The sequence below is a fragment of the Gouania willdenowi genome, chromosome 1, assembly GCF_900634775.1.
Source record: "Gouania willdenowi chromosome 1, fGouWil2.1, whole genome shotgun sequence".
Taxonomy (NCBI): domain Eukaryota; kingdom Metazoa; phylum Chordata; class Actinopteri; order Blenniiformes; family Gobiesocidae; genus Gouania; species Gouania willdenowi.
The window spans coordinates 36,339,066-36,354,423 of NC_041044.1; the positions used below are offsets into that span (position 1 = coordinate 36,339,066).

Consider the following 15,358-nt stretch of genomic DNA (forward strand, 5'->3'; position numbering starts at 1 on the left):
AATGCACAACATGTCAACAAAAGTACACAAGTTAACAATACACAAAATGATAAAAGACGCACAAATGAACTACTAAAACAGAAAAAAATGACACAAAATGCCAACAAAATCACTGTAAAATACACATACAACAAAAAAACAGAAAAGGTCTCCAAAAACACCTTTGCTCTTTCGGGTAGAAATGAATGCTCAGATCGTTCACTATTTTAAATGATGACATGAATGTCTACAATGTGGCCATTGGAACAGACAATCAACATTTCTGTAGCCCACGCTGTGATAAAAGCTGCCCATTAATGATATACAATGGTAATATTGATATTTAAAATATGCATTTGAGGCACTAATAAGGCATGGGATTTAAATTTGGTGAAGTAATGAATAGATTCAAAGGCATATGAATTGAATAAAAGCCATAATGTTGACTTATAGGAAAGGACATAGTGTATGTGCAGAGAGAGGAGCAACAGGCTCACCATTTCCCAGGCAGCAGGGTCATGCTTGAACAGCGAGTGTGTCAACTCCACGGACACTCGCTTCTTGTAGTCAGAGTTTTTATCCTCAGAAATGCGGAAGAGCACAGCTGCAGCATAAGTAGCTGGAAAAAAGAGAAAGGGATGAAGCAGCAACTTTAGGAATGTGGAACAGAAGATTTACTGAAGTCTCAGAGGAGTTGCAGACTTCAAAGGTTCAGATAAGACCAGCTCATTTCTTCCCTTTATGCCTCACACACTGCCATAAAAAGCATAGTGGGGTTACAGGCATGCATGTCAAGCATCTGCAGTTTTATATGGAACATAATATATTTTACAGCTTTGAAAGTAGACAGTGAGGCTCGTGGTGAGTATGTGCTGACTGTACTTTTACATTGAAAGAAGCTACCGTATTCTCCGGAGTATAAGTCACACTGGACTACAACTCTCATTTATTTAGAATCTTATTTTAGAGAATCCAAGACCAAGAAGAGACATTTCATCTGGAAAGACTCTTAGTTTAAACTTTCTTCCGGCTCCTCGGCTGCATATTTTACTACCAGCAGTTTGTAATCTGTAGAAAAGGATTTTATTTCAGTCTTTCTTGGTTGTCTTTGACTCAATGGCTGTGTTCGAAATCGCATTCTAATGTACTACTATAGTATGGAAAGATGGAGTATGCAAGAAATACCCGGATGTATACTATATCGGGACATTTCTGAAGTATGCACAGTGGGCACACTAGTCATACTCAACCGCCCCACGATGCATTGTGAGTGGATCGTAAAATCGTTTTGGGACCGGCTTCAAGCTAAAAGTCAAACATTCCTTTTTCAAAATAAAAGCATCTCTTCTCATCTAACATTATTTTTTTTTAACCCTTTTGTAAATAGGGCTCTTGTTTTGAAGTTTTGTCAGTAGCACATACACGGGTCTCAGAAAATCTCCAAAATGTTGGAATGAAATGTGTTTCCGTGAGTTTTGTGTTGATTTTCTACTTGGTCACTTTCTCACTTTAAAGGTTTTCAGAACTTTCAAAGGTGGAGAATCAACAGAGATATTTAGACTCAGTGTGCTTCAGGTTTGTATCGTTGTAGGTTTGAAATGCATCTTGGGAAACTCGGAAGTATACTTCAGTGGGAATGGTCATCATCCTTATCCTAACCATACTTATAGTATATAGTAGACAGTATATACTCATTGAGTGAATAGTCTATAGTACGTATGGAATTTCGAACACAGCCAATGTTTCTGTAATTTTTTTTCTGTGTGCATACAGTTGTCATAAGCTTAGCGCGCCTTCTCACGGCTGTAGACGTCTTTGGTTCTTGTCAGTCAGTAAGAATTAACATTTTAAAACATGTTAAATTAGGTATATATTTTGATATATATAAGTTAAGTCACAGGACCAGCCAAAAATATGAAAAAAGTGTGACTCATAGCCTGGAAAATACAGTAATCTCTGCACACTATCAGGAAGTCGTACCGATGCCCTCGTTGTTGGAATGGAGCAGCTCCATCAGAGGAGCCGACGCCCCCTCGCTGTCAATGATCTCAGCTGATGGTTTGTCCAGTGCCAGCTCACACAGGGCGCCTGCAGCCACACGCTTCACATTGTCCACTGGAGAGTAGAGCAGCTGCAGGTCAGAGGACAAACAAACAAAACGAGTTAAGAATGAAGTGGTTACAAACACAATTGGCCACATGATAGTTCAGGCGAGATTCATTTTGTCTTCTTTTTGAACGGTATGCTCGTCGAAACATGTCGGGAGATTAAAATTTCCTGAGAAACCTTGTTTGAATAAACAAAACCTCAACTTAACCAACAATTGGTCACGTTTACATGAGAGCTTTAATTACCCTTTAATCCTCTTTAAACTGACCTTGTAAACACTTAAACACTTATTTCTAAATTAAACTGAAAATCCAAATTAAGTCGCTGGTTTATTCTGATTTTAATTCCGAATGAAATCATTTCTTGATCTCGAACATTTAATTTCGGTCGTTCTGCACATGATCGTCCTGTTGCGATGACGTGCTAGTGATGACAAAATCCAGGATGGCTGACAGGACTGGAGAGGAGACAATTAATTTAATAAGAGCATTAGAAGACAGGGATATAATAAAAAGAGTGGATGGACGGAAGCATAGCATTACGGACATTCACACGGTGTTATTACACACGGACATCGGAAAACAGGAAAACAGGCTTCATCAGGGGCATAGTACGGCCTTCTGCCTCCTTTCTCCTCCTTAGTGGACCAAAGTGAAACAGTGTGTTATTGTCGAGCTGCTGCATCAACACTACACTCAATTATGTTGGACTACCGAAAGCACCGACTTTCGACTTGGTCTTACTTGGACAGATATTACTAAAGAGGCTCGTTCTCAACCTATTTTCGACCCTTGATCAAGCGGAAAAGCTGTTACTCCTTACTGGCTGAAGTCTTGGTTATGTAGCCATTTTATTTGTAATTTTTTTTTAATATTCTCGTTATTGTAATAACATTTATTCTTATTCATGTGTTTTCATGTTTTTCGTTTTGTTGTTTCCTTTCTCCTCCCACATTATGCTTTTGTGATACACGCTTGCTTATTTTTGCATTATGTGGGTGGGTTATAATTTTTGCTTTTTCTTGCCTGTACTGTTTAAAAGCTGGTAATTGATGTAAATGTTTCTTGCTTTTTGTCTTTAAATTGAAAAATAATAAAGATATTAAATAAAAAAAATCTACACAAAATAAAACTGAAAATAGTTCTCATGTGGTCTTCTATGTTGTAGCCGAAAAGAAAAGGTTTATGTGTTATTCACACGAATACGTCACATTCACCCCCTGTCCAATCAGAACCCTTCCCAACCCCCAGACCTAAAGCGGAATTGAATAATGCCAAATAAACCTGTTTTTCATGTAAACCTCAATTTGTGATTACTATTTCTATGTAAACACAAAGCAGAACAATTACATTCTGAATAATTTAATTCATAATAGTTAATTCCTAATTAAAAAAAACATTATGTAACCGTGACGAGCGTCTGCCGTTGGTCACCTGGACAAAGAGAGGGATCGTCTGTAAGTTGGCGATCTCTGCTCTGTTGACGGGATCTCTGGCTAGGATGTGCAGAGCTCCTGTGCAGCCCTCCACGATCTCCTCCATCCTCACTCCATCCTTAGAGCAAAAACCACTGGATTACTTCCCAACGGTGAACAAAGTGACCAGTGAGCAGCTGGGATCAACCCGTACCTGGTATGTCTGCTGGTTAGAGGAGCCGTGTTTCTGTGCATCCTGGTGGGCTTTGAGCAGAAGGTTGGTCAGACGTGGGGGGGCCCCGGCGTCCCTCAGAGGGGCCTGGTTCTCCGGGCACAGAGCCAGGTTACGGATCAGACCAACCACCGCCTTAGGGATGGGGAAAAAGTGGTCAGATTAACTTGGACGTCTTCAGTGGACAACATTCCTGTAGCTACTTTCTTCTAATGACACCTGCTGTTTAAGACCCTCTCCATAGAAAAGCACTTATTAGTTTGCTCTTGAGCTTTTTCTGTCACACACGACTTCAAAGGAATGAAAAGTTCTTTGAAAACTTTAGTCATAAAAGATCTTTTTTCGAACCAACAGTCCAACATCAAGTGAAATACACTTTACATTGATATTCAAACCAAATTGTGGTTTAAAATAAATAATTTCCTTCAACCTAACGTTGGGTTTAATGTCACAGCTTTAAAAAATATTGTTTTTGTCTTCCTGCTTCATTTTAATCAAAGTTACCATAACTTGTGCCAAACTAATAATTCACCCATAACCCAAACATGCATCTCATTAAGGCGATATAAAATGGATTGATCGACCATTGTTTGGTTGGTGATAATGACGCAGAAAGCGTGACCTTTATTTCTAAATGTTAAATTTAAATGTCCAATTAACACATATAGGACAATAAAAAAAAAAACAGACTTGAACCAGAGGTCAGCGCTGGTTGTAATAAATGACGAGACCAAGCCAATGACATAGTGTCAGAGTGGACTGGGTTAGTTTACCCAGCACATGTAAAATAATAAACCTTTCTGATTTCATTCATCCTGATGTAGAGTGTGAGGTTTGGTAATTTTTCCTGTAAAATAAGTGAGTGTGAGCTCGAACACTGACGGATGTAAAAAACAGCACAACTGAATCAAACTGAATGCTCAATCTAAATGGTTAGGAAACCAAATATTGTTCATTTTCTATTTAAAAACGAAATGGTCAAAAACTGAGATGTGCTTTTACTACTGATGTTTATTGATTTTTAAGTTTGCTTGTTAGCAGGACTACGTCAAAGTACTGAATGGATTTTGACAAAGCTTTAACCAAAGACAGACCTAACGCCATGGAAGATTCAATTAAATTTTGGAGGTGTTCAAAATCAATATAGCGATTGTGGATTAGCTTGAAAAAAAAAAAAAATCCTCATCTCTCATCATTGATAAAATTCTAAAAATGTATATCGTATCTCAGTTTGTAACTGACCGATCGGACTCAGTTATGTCGGGTTGGTTCCTCAATTACCCTTCTAAGATTCATCAAAATCAGATCTGGATTACGCATTTTATTGCGATTTATTTAAAAAATCGTCATTAACAGGGACAGGAGTTTCTTCCAAGCCTTTGAAGTTTGAATAATCATGGTGCCATGATCAGGATTTTTTTGTGATTTATTTAAAGAAATCGTCATTAATCATTGATCCAGTAACTACCAATATCTGTCAAAGAGGAAATTTATGTGCACTATGTATTTTTACCTTGATGACAGGCCAGTAGTAGGGTTGGTTGAGCAGTTTGACAATGGCAGGGATGCCATAATGTCTCCTCACTGCGTTCTGAGCCACCTCAGCCTGCTGGTGGCGAGATGTCAGGTGGCGAAGTGCACACACTGCAGGTTCTGTCACGTCTGCTTTCTCCCCTGCTCTCAGTATGGCGTGGATCAGTGCCTCCACGCCGTTGTTTTGGGTGACCAGGGACTTGTTGTGGGCGTTGTTACATGTGAGGTTAGAAAGGATGCCTGTAGCACAGGTGAGCATGTTGACGTCATCGGAGCTCAGCAAACCCACAAGTATCTGCAGCAGGCCGTCCATGCCCTCCTAAAAAATGACAGACAAACACTTTAAGGAAGGGGTGGTCTGGGATAAAAAATCCGCCCTAGCATTTTCTGTCCAGACCAGCCCGCTACATTATCAGAGGACACCATGGCAGTGATGCTCAACATGTGGCTTTTTATGTCTTAATTTTAATTATTATTCCTCCAGAAAACAATAAAAGGGAGAAACTTTTCCTTTGTCCCATTTTTGCCCCTTTTTAAAAAGTTTTGACACTTTTTTTAGACTTTGGCTATTTTTTGCCAATAAATACCCCTTTTTTGTCCATTTTTTGCAAGTTCTTTTTAACACTTATTATTTTGGCCACTTTTCATCCCAATGAGCTAACTTTTGCCCAATAAATACTACTACTTTTTCCTTTTTGCCTACATTTCTATCTCTTTTGTTCCTCATTTTTGCCCTTTTTCACTACTGTTTGCCACATTTTGCTAATTAAAGCTATACTCTTTGCCATTACATGCCACCTGGTTCCTCTTTATTTGCCCATTTTTGGCCACTCATGACTGCTTTTGGCCAATTTTAGTCACTTTACACTCTTTTCTTGCCACGTTTTTGCTACTTTTAGACCATTTTTGGCCACCTGTTACCATGTCTGCTTCCACTCGCTCGTCAAAAAAAAATAAACGTAGCGGACCGGCCCGGCCCACCACAACGATGCCCTGTATGCAGTCCAGTCCACTACTGCTTTAAGGATGAATTTGTTGCGTCCAACGCTGAGGGACAGGATAGAAATACAGACAAAAACAAAAAGAGTTACCTGCTTAGTTGCAGCGTCGGACAAATTCCTGAGTGTCCACATGCAGTTCTGCTGCAGGCGCTGACTGCTGCCTGAGAGGTGCATTCCCAGGGCCTGCATCCCACCTGCAGGAAACAGAGCAGTAATCACCACCAGCACTCAGCAACATCTCATAAATCAAGCTGCAGTTCACAAGATGACAATCCACCACAGAAAGCTGCCACACCTGCGTGACTGTCTATTGCACACAGGTGCGTGCGCGTGTATGTGTGTGTGCTTTAACAGAAATCACAGATCACATACCAGCCTCCACAATGGCAGGTTTGTTGCTGGGACACACAGAGAGGACTTTAAGCACCCGGCTGGTGGTCCACAGCAGCTTCTCGTAGTTGTTGTTTCTCATGATGTGGACCAGAGCTTCAGGGCCGCCGTTGGCCAGGATGATCAACTGGTGTTATGAAAAAGTGAAGTCATTAAAATGCAAAGAAAAAAAATTATTATAGAATAGAGTGACTTTATTGATCCCGCAGTGAGAAAATTTACTGTCATTGCAGCTCAGATAAAGTGCAAAGAGGAAAAAAAAGAAAAACAGAAGGCAACACAGAATACCCAAAACACACCCAAAAATAGTGCAATGAAGGAGATAAAATAATATATGCATATATATATTTATAGGCAGGGGCAAGAAGAGAATTATTCTTTAGTTCCTTTGACTAGAAAAAAAAAACAAAAAACATTTGATGACATAACCGTCCAAGTACATGAACATAGGTTTTTTTTTTTCCTCAATATTCTCAGTAAACAACCACACCCATGCCCTCACCATGTAGCACCTGAACAGCTCTGTTCACATGACACACCCAAAACCGAGTGAAACTCATGCACACACAAGCAGAAGAACTTGAACAAGCTCACAATGCAAAACTTCCCCTCTGGAGGGCGCGCATACACGTGCGCACACACACACACACACACACACACACATACACACACACCTTGCTCTCCTGGTTGCCATACGACAACAGTTGCAGGCAGTCTGTGGTGATGGCCAGAAACTTTGGGTTGCTCTTCTTCAGCAGAGGAACCATTCTCTGCAAACCGTCTGCCAGACGCACGGCCATCTTAGCTCCCTCCTGGTGCAGCAGCAGGTTGTGCAGTGTTGTGATGGCGTAGAAAAGCACGGACTCCATGGGAGAGCTAAACAGAAATTAAAAAACAAAACAAAAACTTCACTCTTATTCTTTTCAGTTTGATTCCCCTCCCCCCGCGTAGTATAGGGCCTCATAGATCAATGAATCGAACATCATTTACTATAAAAAGAAAGGACAAAAGTTTGAAATTGCTGTAAGTAAGTATCTGTTTTACGTAGGATAGGCTGAAAGGATCTTTGTTTTGTTTAAAAACAATACTCATGAGTAAATACATGTTTTACAGAAAGTAAAAGTATTTTTCTTATTTTGCACTATGGTTACATCATTTTCAGCTTCATCTTATGTCTGCATTTGACAGCAGGCCAACATGATAGAGTATGAGAATAATTCCAGATGTTATGACACTAGATGATCTCTGCTATGAGTGTGTGTGTGTGTGGGGGAAACATTAGAATTGGTTTTGGCCAAATTATTTATAAACTATTGTCAGATCAGATATCGGCCAAAAAGCCAATATTGTCCATCCCTAGTATCCCGCTGAAACACACTGGAAAATCCATGCACTGCACACTAATGGAGAACAAGAGTAAGAACCTGAGTTATTTTGTCACTTATGAAAACTACCAATGATATACATCATTGACAGACTTTGTTGTTTTCTCCCAATACAATAAATACAAGATATCCAGTCATGTTCCAAATGTTTGTCTTTCGTTCATACCTGAGCATGCGAACAAGCGCAGGGATTCCTCCAGACTTGAAGATGGAGAGCAGGCCTTCCCTCTGATGGGACAGGTTGTGGAGAATGCTGGCCGTGGCCTTCGCCGTTTCCATGTCACTCGTGTTCTGCATGGCACGCACCACCGCCGCCACCATCTGTGGTGACTGCATCAGAGCGCGGCGAGCCGCCTCCTTTCGCGTCAGCTGGTTGACGATCTGTGCAGCTTTGCAGACGACCGTCTGATAGAAGAGGAAGTTTAGACCAGTAGACTCCAAGCATGCGCTAACTAAGCTACCACAGTAAAGGTTTTGGATGAAGATGAAACTTGTTAAATAGGTCAATGTATAGGGATTTCACCGCATGATATTTCATAAAATGGGCATCATCTGGCATAGTTTGCATGAATATAATGATGGAAATAAATATAGAAATATTTTGAAATCTTATACAGGACTAAAATATAATTAAAATAGGGCAGAATATATATATATATATATACATATATATATTTTAATAGACAGTAATTTTAAAGCTTCATGGTCAGACAGTCGTACCACGTGATATTTTTACAGTTTGAATAACAGAATAAATTACAGAAGTAATTTAGTAAGTAACTTTAAAAAAAAAAAAAAAAAAAATCAAATATACAGTACTAACTAAGTACATATTTGGTATCTTTTTATGCATTTAAACCTGTTTTTAATCAAAAGAAATGCAGTTGGACAGAATATTTAGGCGTGACCCATATATCATCAGAAAACAAACAGAGCTGTAGCACCAAGTTAAAAAAAAGTGAATAATTAGGGGAAGTTAAAGTTTATCCATCACCTCTCATCTTAAATTAGTCTACTATTACACATCTCATACATTGTCCTACCCTGACTCCCTCTTCCCTGTTCCTTTCCCCCTCAGCAAGGTGTAACATTGCCTTCTCTTTTTATATTCTCCATTTAATAAAGTATTTCTTACCCTTCCTTAGGGAGGGCTAGTGACAATTATGCAATAAAAAAAAGTTTTTAATTGCAATAATAAAACATGCACTGCCGTCACAAAAACATTGCACTACGTACAGCGTTGACCTTCGACAGCATGTTTAGACAAGGTAAAAAAAAAAGGAAAACAAAACAAAATCAGATGAATGGTTCTGATAGGGAGATCCTCACCTGGTCTTCATCATTGAGCAGTTTGGTGAGCTCGGGCACGGCGCGTGTAGCCAGCTCAGCGTCGTCCTGGTAGTTGATGAGGTGGATGATGGCCATCTTGAGCATCTGCGAAGGCTCGGCCAGTCGCTGGACGTTGGTCATTTGGGACGGGTCCGTTTGAGTGGACAGGATGGTGGCGCCCTCCTCCAGCGTCTCTGGGAACAGCGCCGCCTGCACGCGCTGCTTCCTGGTCAAGGCGTAGGTCTCCATGTCTAATTGGATGCAATGCAGCGATGATGATGTTGAACAGTTAGCAATGTCCTTAAGCGGAGTTATAATTACAGTTTTCCCAAATTAAATTGGAAAAAAGACAATTCTTAATATAATGTACATAATACAGAAATATTTTAAGTGCCATAAAACACAGTGACTGTGTACAAGTTATTTTTGGCGCTCGAGTCATGTGACTTGGTTGTTCTTCTGTTGCAATTCTTCTTCTTCACAATGTAAACGGTGAAGCGACACTGCTCCCAGCAGTTCATGTATGGTACTGCAGCAAAAATGAAGCAGAAAGTGGCCGCCGGCCTGATTTCATCACTAATTTATAACATCAATCCAAAAATGAAGATTTTTAATGACACGGTCAGCCTCACAGAGCTAAAAAAGTAAGAAGAAATCAGGGTGGAGCTGCTTTCTTCTTGTAAATAGATCATTATATTTTATTTTCTTTACAGCAGTTTTGCTTTGTACTAAAAGCTGGGATTTATTGGATTTTTGAATGTCCGGAAGATTTTGAGACCATATATATATGAATTCAGTAAGACATGGCATTGCTTTAAAGTCGCCATTTTCTTTCCCAAGTTTGACAAAATGATTGGCTGTTTGCTGTCACATCGCTTAAGGAGAGATAAGTTCAGGTCGCATCATTTACATTGTTTTAATGTAATCTAGTCGCATTCAGTGTGAAAACACCTTAAGAATGGTTTATATGGATAAAAACAGAAGATTCTAATCTTTCTGTATATGATACTAGTGATATACTGCTGCTTGAGAATCATTTAATCATTTAAGAGCCTGAATGAGTGAGAAGATGCCTTTTGACCCATATTGGGCACGATGGACATTATGATGTGTCAACATTATCAATTATGTTACTAATCATTTTTTCATTATTGTATATGTTACACACATTGTGGTTGGGGTGGGGCTGAACTCACCGGGGTCAGCGCCGGAGGTGACGGTGGTGGTCATGGTGTAGTGCTTGGTGGTGTACTCGCCGTCCCCTTCTCTGACTGTTGGCGCTGCAGACTGAATGCCTGAGTCAATGTCGTACATCGTCTCCTGCCACTCCTTCACCTTCTCAATATTAGCCACTGCCGCACACAAAAGGCACAAACCATTACATACAAACTGCACTAAAACCTCTGAAAATTAAACGAATGGATTAATGGGATTTAGTCATTTTAATAAAACGCTTTCTTTGACCAAATGAGTGGACTCGGGATTTATGATCCATAAATAAAGTAAATGTTTTCAGGTATCATTTGTAACCACCACTAAAATTGATGTACTATTTTCGCTTTTAAATGCCATTAAAAAACAAAAACAATTAGATTTTTTTTTTTTTTTTTTTTTTACATCACTGTGATATATTTAATTTGAAATAAATTATTAAATTAGCTTTTTTTTTCCATTGAGGTGTTTCCTTTTTTTTCCTTTGGAATCAATTAGTTTTCCAGCTTGTCTTTTGTAGTTCATGTTTTACAGGCTTGAGGAAGTGACCTCAATGCAAATGCACTGAAACAATAGTTGGAAGTAGGAAAGCTCAAAATTTATGAAGCTGCTCGGTAAACTGTTTGAAGAATGTGCTTAAACAAAGTTAAATATCACATAAAACGTAAATATAACAAAGGTACAGAGTCTGGATTGTGAAAGATAAAGAGATAATAATAAGTGACTCACTGGACATGGTGATCCTTGTCGCCCACTTTTAAAGCAACAATGGAGAAGACCTGAAAAACACAAACCAAGACAAACATGTGTCAAACTCAAGGCCCGACGGCCATTCAGAGCATTTAATTCAGCCCGCAGGAGAAAGTAAAAATGACAGAAAATAATGAATCATTGTGTCAATTACAAAATAAATAAATAAGCAAATATTTCAGTATCTCCTAATTCACAAATTCAAGGAAACTCCACAATATTTGCAAGGGATTGCAATGTTCCCATCCTTTAATTACACTACTGCAGTAATCTTTATGCGCAAATTATAAAAAAAATAAAACTGTACATTTTTCTAAAACCCTGCGATTTCTGATAAATAATCTTACAAAATTCCTCTAAAAAATTAAGCAAAACATTGATATTAGAAGTGAAGATCTTGTAGAAAATGGTATCTGTCATTTACATGTGAAAATGCAAACTATAATAGGGCAAAACAATGTTAAGATTGTTTTTTTTTCACCTAAAGTCTCAGGTGTACTTGAGATCAAACTAGTCTGTGTTTGGCCCCTTTATGAAAATGAGAATAAATCTACATTGCATTGCACACTCTGCTCTTTCTAATGAATATGATATAATTCCAGAACACTTATTAGCTGTTCAGAGTGTGCTGATAAGGACAAACTAAGAATGTGACCTTAATGCTCATTGACACAAGGCAGAGGCTCTGAGGGAAAAAGTGCAGAGCGACAGCTGTAAGTGAGAAATGCTGAGCAGCCAGAATGACCTTTCACCCCGAGGCCCCGCCCATAAAGCCGTGGGAGAGGCTCACAGCGACCGTACAAACCTGCTCGTCAGGGTTTTGGCTGTTAAAGTGTGTGAATGTGTGTGTGTGTGTATAAGTTGGTTTAGTTATTGTGCTCCCAATGAAAGAATAACGCAGATAACGCAAAGTGTGGGAAACACAAAATTTAAGTTCCGTCTTTTCTCCTTTGTTTTGGTCTAATTTTTATTTGTAATGATTATTAAAGTGTCCACGTCTAACAGATTCTGACATGGGAATCATTTTATTTTACAATTTTATGCAATATGTATGTACACATGCATTTTTTTTTTTTTTCTTGTCAGCACATGCTGTCAAAGGTCAACACTACAAGAAGTTCAATCTTTTTTTAGGCAGGAATGCATTTTATTTTTTTGTTATTGCAATTAAATAAATTACATTATTTTATTGCATAATTGTGACCATCATCAGCCCTCCCTAAGGAAGGGTAAGAAACACATTATTAAAGGGAGAATATGAAAAGAGAGTGCAGTGTTACACCTAGGTGAGGGGGTGGGGGGGAGGTGGAGGGGGAAGAGAGCAGGGAGGAGCCATTCAGGGAAGAGAAATGGAAGGGTGGGGAAGAGTTGATTACTGTAAAGTGAGATGTGAAGTTGTAGGCGTGAGGCTTAACTATAATGGTGGTGGCTGTGGGCAGAGGGAAGGAGTGAGTGGTAATACCTGAAACAGGTATTTGGGATCAACGTGTCTAAAGTTAAGCCCACTACAAGTTTTATCCCACAGTCCAAGGCATGCTAGTGCATCGTAGACCGATGTATGTGCAAGAAACTGCCACTGTAAACCCAAGCGCTGCCCCGGACGCAGCCAGAATAGCAGAAAGAGCGGGGGCCAGCGAGCCCAGGCAACCCCCCCCCCCGGCCGAGCAGTACACATGCATATTTGACACAGGTATCATTACCTTAAAAGAAAATAATGGCTGAAACTACATCAAAAGACTTTGGTATAAATGTAACAACAAAATCACTGTGTGCAAAACAAATGTTACATTTTGGATATCAATCTCATAAATATAACTTTTTGAACTTTCTGACTTTCTTTCTCTATATTGTCAATAATGTTTGTTGTCAAATCTGACAGCAATCAATTAATTAGCGGACCATTTATTTTAAATTAGTCAATCAATTGGATCACAAATTAATTATTTGGGATAATTTGGGATTTTCCGAAGATTTTAAGATGTAGTTTAGAATAAATAAAAAAAACATTGTGTTAAAGCGCACAAAAAACAACAAGCTTGCAAAATAATTTTAACTTTGTACCTGAGGAATGAACGACTGTGTACGCATCATTTAAAGTTGTATAAATGAATACCATTAAAGCATCATCGACATAAGCCTATGTTATACGCGTGTAAAGGCAACACTGACATGTCCTTATATCTTATTTATTGGGAAGTCATGGGACAATCTTTCTCGTTCTATAAACACTGTATACACTATAAATAGAAGCTCAGCGATAATAATCTCATGATACGTACGCAACAAAAGCTCACACGAGCTTCACACAAACATCGGAAGCAGCTCCAACACATCCTTGTGTTTTCCGTGGTAAAGAATAAAATACTATTGGAGAAAATGTGGAAAAAGGACTATAAAAACCTAAATAAAGAGGAAAATTGAAGAAAACCAATGTATTTTTATCTGTTTTTATCTTGTTCTGTACAGTATTCTTGGGTGACCTGAAAGGCTTTTTTTTTTTTTTTAAATTGAATGTATTATTATTATTATAAAAACTGCACAGGAATCAACAACATGTCGTCACATTTGGCTGAACATGGCTTTTTCCAATGAATTGTATTTTTGATTAAAAAAAACATTTTTACAAGTCTTTTCAACATCCAATCCCACATAAAATTATCCTTTTCTTCTTCTAAACTAATTTCCTGAATGACACCAAGCCAGTGAAACTACTAACCTTTCATTCCCTGAAAGATGTTTTTTTTCCCCTCATTGGCACAGTTTGAATTTATTTCCCCACCTAAATCCCTTGGGCACAAAGAAACCTGCATTCAGAGTCACAGCCTGTGACATACAACCAATGGCATTGCTACAAAGCTCTCACTGTTCTGATTACGCGTGGTTTTTTTCAGATGCTCCACTGTTACGGGATTCTTCGCTGGGAACGTTGCTGGGGTACGAGTGTGTGCACGGTTGCACATGCGCTGGAGAAATAAGGCGTGTGAGGTGGAAAGGGAAGGGAGGGGACGAGTGAGTGCTGTGAACCAATCCACGTCAAGAACAAGAATATGTAAATCAAGAGAGGGAAGCGTTGAAGCAGCTGTTTATGGCTCATAGGCAACTCTTCCGCCTCATAAAACAAGTCACGACTGCAAACAATCTGCAGCAGTGAAATAAATAAGCTGTTTACTTCTGCATGTACACCGATACAAGGAAATGAGAGGGACCGAATAATGCCTTCAATACTGGAATCCAGTTTAAGTGGCACAGGTATTTATTTGGTACTTAAATGAACAACGTTCAACCTGTCAACATGACAGAACATGCAGGTCTTGTATGCACCACTCCCTCATCCATTTACCCTCAAGCTCTGGGAGAAGACTGAGTCTCTCAACTGCCTCAGTTTGTCCAATGTCAACGGCAAACTTAGTGCTTTTCTGTGTCTTACTGAAGCTTTAGCATAACAATATACTGTATAATTAAACATCTGACCAAAGCAAAAATGTTTGCAGGCAATTTGATCTCAGAGGCTTTTTGACAACCTTCAAAATATTTATGTTCTCCTTTTTTTTTTTTTTTTTTTTTTTTTTAAAAAAGAAAAGTGTTTACTGGTCCAGGGGTACAGCCTCCATGCATTGCCACAAATTACACATGCAGAGCCCCCACATGTAGCCTCAGGCAGAGGAAAAAATCTCTTTAAATTAAAAAAAAAAAAAAAAACTGTTTGTGCTTGCAGATATACACCACTTTACACACAATCACACTGACTCATGAGACAGCAGAGAAACCACTGTTGATCCCATCATGCCACACTGAAGGTGGGGCCTCTGTATGAATACAAAAAGAAATGCCTATTTGCATAATAGGTGTCAGCAAAATGTCCATAAACTACTACCAAGTCTGTAGAATGTACATCATTGTTTGTTTAATTTATTTTAATACCTCCACCAAGAAGGTGATTTCATTTCAACTTTATTTCAGACCAATTCGGTCCATATAAAAGAGGTAAAAATAAGAATAAATACAATATATGCACAAAGGGCAC

General features: G+C 38.9%; 1 protein-coding gene across 1 annotated transcript in view; it reads right to left on the bottom strand.

The window, feature by feature from the left end:
• Positions 1 to 15,358, bottom strand: part of LOC114462269 (junction plakoglobin-like) — a 31,869-nt gene that overhangs the window by 3,132 nt on the left and 13,379 nt on the right. The window contains exons 2-13 of the mRNA XM_028444981.1: positions 11,314 to 11,363; positions 10,569 to 10,724; positions 9,373 to 9,623; positions 8,210 to 8,448; positions 7,333 to 7,534; positions 6,641 to 6,785; positions 6,359 to 6,462; positions 5,248 to 5,586; positions 3,717 to 3,869; positions 3,522 to 3,641; positions 1,960 to 2,110; positions 477 to 598 (exon numbers count right to left, since the gene is read on the bottom strand). Coding sequence (XP_028300782.1) covers positions 477 to 598; positions 1,960 to 2,110; positions 3,522 to 3,641; positions 3,717 to 3,869; positions 5,248 to 5,586; positions 6,359 to 6,462; positions 6,641 to 6,785; positions 7,333 to 7,534; positions 8,210 to 8,448; positions 9,373 to 9,623; positions 10,569 to 10,724; positions 11,314 to 11,320 — 1,989 coding nt within the window. The 5' untranslated portion in view covers positions 11,321 to 11,363. The remainder of the gene's footprint in view (positions 1 to 476; positions 599 to 1,959; positions 2,111 to 3,521; positions 3,642 to 3,716; positions 3,870 to 5,247; positions 5,587 to 6,358; positions 6,463 to 6,640; positions 6,786 to 7,332; positions 7,535 to 8,209; positions 8,449 to 9,372; positions 9,624 to 10,568; positions 10,725 to 11,313; positions 11,364 to 15,358) is intronic.